This window comes from Myotis davidii, unplaced genomic scaffold (genome assembly GCF_000327345.1).
Source record: "Myotis davidii unplaced genomic scaffold, ASM32734v1 scaffold1832, whole genome shotgun sequence".
Taxonomy (NCBI): domain Eukaryota; kingdom Metazoa; phylum Chordata; class Mammalia; order Chiroptera; family Vespertilionidae; genus Myotis; species Myotis davidii.
Window position 1 is genome coordinate 143,711 of NW_006283151.1, and position 5,779 is coordinate 149,489.

The following is a 5,779-nucleotide window of genomic DNA, read 5'->3' on the forward strand; positions in this document are numbered from 1 at the left end:
CGTAGTTGTACAATGCTTTGGCACATGGTAACTGAGGTATACCCTTAAAGAAAGAGATGAGTTTTAATGGAAAAACATCCTCAACGTGTCTGAAAATTTAACTGTGTTATCATTCTTTTCAAGCCAAGGTCAAACCAACATGTTGCCCTCGGAAGAAAATCTCACATAAAAAAAAATTATACATGTGTCTCACCAAAAAAATAACAAACAAACATATGTCACAGTGAAATAAGAAGAGTCGACCACCCATGCACACCCCCTGGGATTTAGCCTTCTGCTCCTAAGTCTCATTTTGTGGGGTATGTTTGGAGTATTTATTTGATACATGGAAATACAACTGCTGAGTCTGGCTCTCTGGTATAAAATTCATAAACTCATTAAAAAAACAACTTATTGCCTGATAGTAACTACCTTATTCAGCTGGATAAATGGTAAGCACCGAGAAGAAAAAATTAAACAGAAGCACAATTCATTCACTTACTCACTGCTCGGAAACTTGGTGGTTAAGAATCAGAGTTTGGCTTTGGGCAGAACTCTCCCAACTGCTTTTAATGTGGACAGTAGGGCCTATTGTCTCATGAACGCTGGTATTTATTGAGGGCCTACTGTGTGCCAGGGCCTGGAATACAACAGTGAGTCAGAAAGCCACAGCTGCTGCCCTCTCAGAGTTTATCATCTGTGATCACACAGACATACAGTCTTTCATGATCTGCATAGGATCCTTCAACTTGGCACTTTCCTGGTTACAGAGCACCACTGGGTTGACATGCGAATAGTTGAGGTTATAAATGTTATTACTTGCATTCTGATTTTAAATGACAGGTTTAAAAATGTCATGTGTGTGCGCGCCAAGGCAACCTAATCGTCAAATGGGTTAAATGTGATATTCCCCAATGGCATTGGAGGTGCCCATTCTTGAGCATTAGCTGTCACTTTAAGAAGAGCTCTGGCCTATCTGGGACACTTCTGCCTATCACTGATTTAAAGACTAAATGGCAAATCAAACATGTATATCGTAATTCACCGAATGAGATTCCTGGGCTCCCGCTTTTCACGTACGTATTAATTTATTCATTCATCCAGAAAACATGTATCGCAGACAACATGCTAGTGCTGAGAACTGAAAGAGGAATAGGGCTCAGTTCTTATCCTTAAAGGACAAGGTATTAGATAGAATTATAATACAGGGTAGTGAGTGCAATGATAGAGTTATGCTAGGATACGGAATTCAACAACAGAGATATGACAGAGGTGCAGAAAGCACAGGTCGGTGGTGGGTGAAAAGTGAAACACTTCCTGGAGGAAGTGACACCTGAGCCAATTAAAGGATACAGAGGAGTCAGCCAGGCAAAGCTGGAGTAGAAGAACGAAAGACGAGGGAGGGCACTGCAAACAGAGAACACTGCCCCAGCAAAGACATGGAGCGTGCTGAGCAGCGGGAGTGGGGTTTTATACAGAACACGGGGTTTTACGGAACGTGGTGTTCCCGGAAAGGGACTGTGGAATATCAAGTTGGGAGAGGCGGGCAGAGGCTCGATTGTGGAGAGTCTTGAGTGACATGTGAAAGAGCTTCCATTGCCATGTCCCTCAGGCAGTGACAAGCCACCCCCAGGCTGCAGGCACGGCCAGCCATGAGAAGAGCTGTGTGCCAGGCAGATGAGTCTGGCGGCAGGATGGGAAGCGGACAGGAAGTGGGCTGGCAGGCAGACAGCTCTGTGCAAAGCACAGGCCTCGACTAGTTGAAATAGTTTTTAGGTTTCCTCTTTCTAATAAGTAGAGCAAGAGGGAGGGTTACTCATGTTGCGACCCTCTCCCTAGCCCCCGCCTCCACAAAAAGAAACAAAAACCAACAACAACAAAAAACCGATGAGAGTGCTACACCCTGGATGGCAACAAAACTTTGTAATATAGTTTAAAAAAAAACAAAAAACAGTTTGGTTTCTAGTCAGAGATTTAGAGTCTGACCTACTTATAAAAGCCAAACTTTTTTAGTTAATTTTGTTTGGCTGAAGGGGACCAGCCAATTCTTGGATCTCAACATGCTATTGGCAGGCGTCTTGTCTTGGCTTGGCCCGTAGGATGTTGTGTTTGGTTAATGAGAGCTGCTCTGGAGGCCAATGCTCCGGAAGACAGGGGCTGAGCCTTCCAGAAGTCCTGGGACCCTCATGTACCCCTCTGACTTCGGGGCCCTGCCTTAAGATCCTGCACCAAACGGCCTGACTCCTGCTGCCCATCCTTGACCTAATCTTGGCAACAACCCTGCTGCCCCTTTGGCTTCCCCAGAAGGGAAATGCCCACCAGGAACTCGGGTGCTTCACAATCCTGTGAACTTGGGTCACATTCCATTCAAGGTCCAACCTTATGGGAGGATTCTAATCTCTGTCTACGCTCCCGGAGAGACCTCCCTACACTCTCTTCTTTACTATGTCTTTCTCGAAGTCTGGTTACCACAGTTAACAGTGCTGCCCAAGTCAGGTTTGAGGAAATAACAGTAAATAAACACAGCAATAAATATGACGGTGAGAGCCCAGCCAGCATGGCTCTCAGTGGTTGAGCGTCAACCTATGAACCAGGAGGTCACGGTTCAGTTCCTGGTCAGGGCACATGCCCGGGCTGCGGGCTAGATCCCCAGTGGGGGGTGTGCAGGAGGCAGCCTATCAATGATTCTCTCTTATCACTGATGTTTCTTTCTCTCTCCCCCTTTCCCTTCCTCTCCATATTTTAAAAATATTACTATGAGGGACAGAGCAAGAGTGATTGAGCCAGAGACAGAGCACTGACAACGACTGCAGTAAACAAATTCTTGCAACATAGCTGATGGGGCCATGATCAGACAGCAAAGGAAACCTTTTGGGAGCCCAAACTCCAGAGCCATATGCCTGGGTTTGAATCCCAGCTCAGCCACTTACAAGCTGTGTGATCTGGAGCAGCCTGACCTTTCTGTGCCTCATTTTCTTCATCTGGGTTGTCATGAGGGTTCAGTGAATGAATGTATGAAAACCACTACAAATGGCCCAGCAGGCAGCAAGTGCTACAAACGTGAACTATTATCATCATCATCATCATCATCATCACCCAGAATGAAAAGCCTGTTCGCCAGGGAAACACAGCACCTGAAAATGCATTTGTCTCCATGCAGCTGACCGCCTTTCTTTTTGGACGAATTCACATAGCAATTACATTTTAATACATATTCACTGTAGAACAATGCAAAGAATGCTCCTCCTAGGAAGTGTTCGGGGTTTCGAAACGTGCACTTCTGAAGCCCACATTTGTTTTCTGAGTGGAATCCATTCATCTTCTGGTTGAACAGAAGAAATTACAAATTCACAGACATGCACCGTTTAATAGGGGATGGCGTTTTAGATGTGGCTGTAGTTCATCTTGACAGGGCTAATGTAAGGCACTGGATGCCTGCATGAATTAATTGAAAATCCTATTACAAACTTGGTGACAAATAACTCTATTCACCATTACGGCCTGTTCTCTCGATTTCCCCCCCACCTCAATTAGCTCTTTTTGGCCTGCTCTGCCCAAATCCATGCCAGCCAAACCCATGCACCGAGATTCTGAGTGAGCACTCTTAGAAACCATTCTGAATTGCTCCTTGAGGAGATCTGTAACATTCCAAACTACCCACAGTGTGGTTCTTTGGTGATACGCTGATGTGGGAACTGAAGGAATTTATTCCTTTACAGATCACTTCTACACACCAGTGGCCTCACCGACTTATTAACGTTTCCACCTCACAAAAATCTATGAAGTGTTCCTAAAACCATCAATCATGCTTATCACAAAGAGCAGCAAGGATAAAACTTAACACAGGGGTACCCGTTATGGTTAGCCTGGTTACATCTCTGTGACTGCAACCTGAAATGCATTCATTCACACTGACTTGCTAAGGTTATTTCAATGACCAATAACCGCAGAGAAAGAGTCATAAAGCTTATGGCAATCTAACCCAGGAGCAGACATTTGTGCATCTGGCTGTGTTTTTCTATGGTGTTCTTTTTCAATTCAAAGAGGCAAAGAAGCCAGTTTGTGTCAAATTTCTCAAAAGAAGGTTTCCCACATTAAATGAAATGAATTCTACTCTGATTTCAAATCAAGCCAAGTTCAGTGATCTTTAAAAGACCTATTCCCACACAGACTGCAGATGATTAAGGCTAAACGGTTAACGACTTGGAAGAACAATAAAAGAATGTATTTTTCTTCTGCAACATCTGAAGGATAAAGTCAGAACAATTGGCTGGATAGCCTAGGACTACTCTTGTGGGTGAAATACACCCAGAGCTCAGGGAGGCACTGCCTTCTCATTCATCTCCTTAGAAAGGTCGGGGAGTCATGTCAGCACCCGGGCCCTTTGCCCTCAGCGCCTTCGGCGGGCTTTCCGAACGGCCGCCTTTCTTCTGCTTCCTCTCATCAGGCCACGGCCCCTGAGGAGCTGCACAGCTTACATTTCACTTGGCTCCACATGAAAGGGAGGCTTAAAAGGAGAGAAAGCCAGAGAGAAACCAACTCCGCAGTCTAACCTGGGGTTTGCAGCTGTCACTCACGCTGCCAGCTTTATCAAAAAACTTGGCAGTTTAGACAGGGGAGGCAGTATAACAATTCTAAATCTAAAATACATTTCAATAAATGATGACTCTCTTGCTCATAGAGAAAAAGAAAACCTATGATGGTGAGCCAGTTTTCCTTCTCAAGTAATTTTTGCTTCTATGTTATATGTACAGGTATTTTATCTGACATTAAAATCCTCATGAGATCAGCACACAAATATTTTTGATTAAATGTTTTACCCTCCATTTCCGTACCATCAAGTGCATCCCGATATATCTGGCAAAGCACTACTTGATGATCTAGCTGAGAGTCTAACAGGTAAATAAAACATTCACTGACAATTTATTTTATAGACTCTAAATGCCAATGCTCAGATATAAATGCAAGACAGTCTCCTGAAATTCAAATCCCCTCATGCAATTCTTACTGCTCCATAAAGTAAAAGAGATTCAATGACCTACTAAAAAGAGTATCTAGAAGATACTCTTGTCATGGGAACAGCAATAAACTGTATAATTTCGTAATTTAGTTATATCTAAACTGGTACAAACTCAGGCTTATTCCAGACTGAATTTCAAAAACTACCCAGAAAGAATCGAGGCACAAGGAAATCACAGGAATAGGAGGTAATGCACACAAAGGAATAAGTAGCAAAATGGGTTGAGGAAAGGATTTTTTAAAAAATGTCCTTTGTACAACGAAATACATGTTGGCTTTTCTCTAAAAAGTGAAATATCTACCAGGATATAATAATAGTATTTATAAAAATACTGATTCTTTAATCGTTCATAAGTCTTAAATATTATCCTCAAGATGTCTAGGTTGGATCATCACTCAAATATCATTGAACCATCACTTGAAATATTTCCACTTCACTATAACAAACATCTAAGATGAACATTACAAGTTATTTTTCCAAAGCAATATCTGAAGGGACTGAGAATCCCATCCTCCCACATGAGTCAAATACTGAGCCAAATATAAATGAAGTTAGTTGAAGTAGAAGGATTATGTTCAAACATCAGAGATAAAATAGCAGAGTTTTCTAACAAGAAAAAAATGATCTTAGACTCTTTGTTAAATTCTTTTCTATGAACCGCAATATAGAGGACAGGTAAATGAATCTGTGTGGGATGGAGGCAGGCCGGGTTCCTCTCTCCTACTTGTCCAGGACACCCTGAGGGCACACCCAGGAGCGCAGTTTGGAGGGCAATGCTGT

The 5,779-nt window shown here is 43.1% G+C and overlaps 1 protein-coding gene across 1 annotated transcript in view; it reads right to left on the bottom strand.

Annotated features, from left to right (window-relative positions):
- The window catches only part of SH3RF1 (SH3 domain containing ring finger 1), a 165,027-nt gene that overhangs the window by 61,811 nt on the left and 97,437 nt on the right, over nucleotides 1–5,779 (bottom strand). Inside the window, 1 exon segment of the mRNA XM_006753484.2 lies at nucleotides 1–43. This exon segment is cut by the window's left edge and continues 8 nt beyond it. Within this exon segment, the coding sequence (XP_006753547.1) occupies nucleotides 1–43 (43 nt within the window).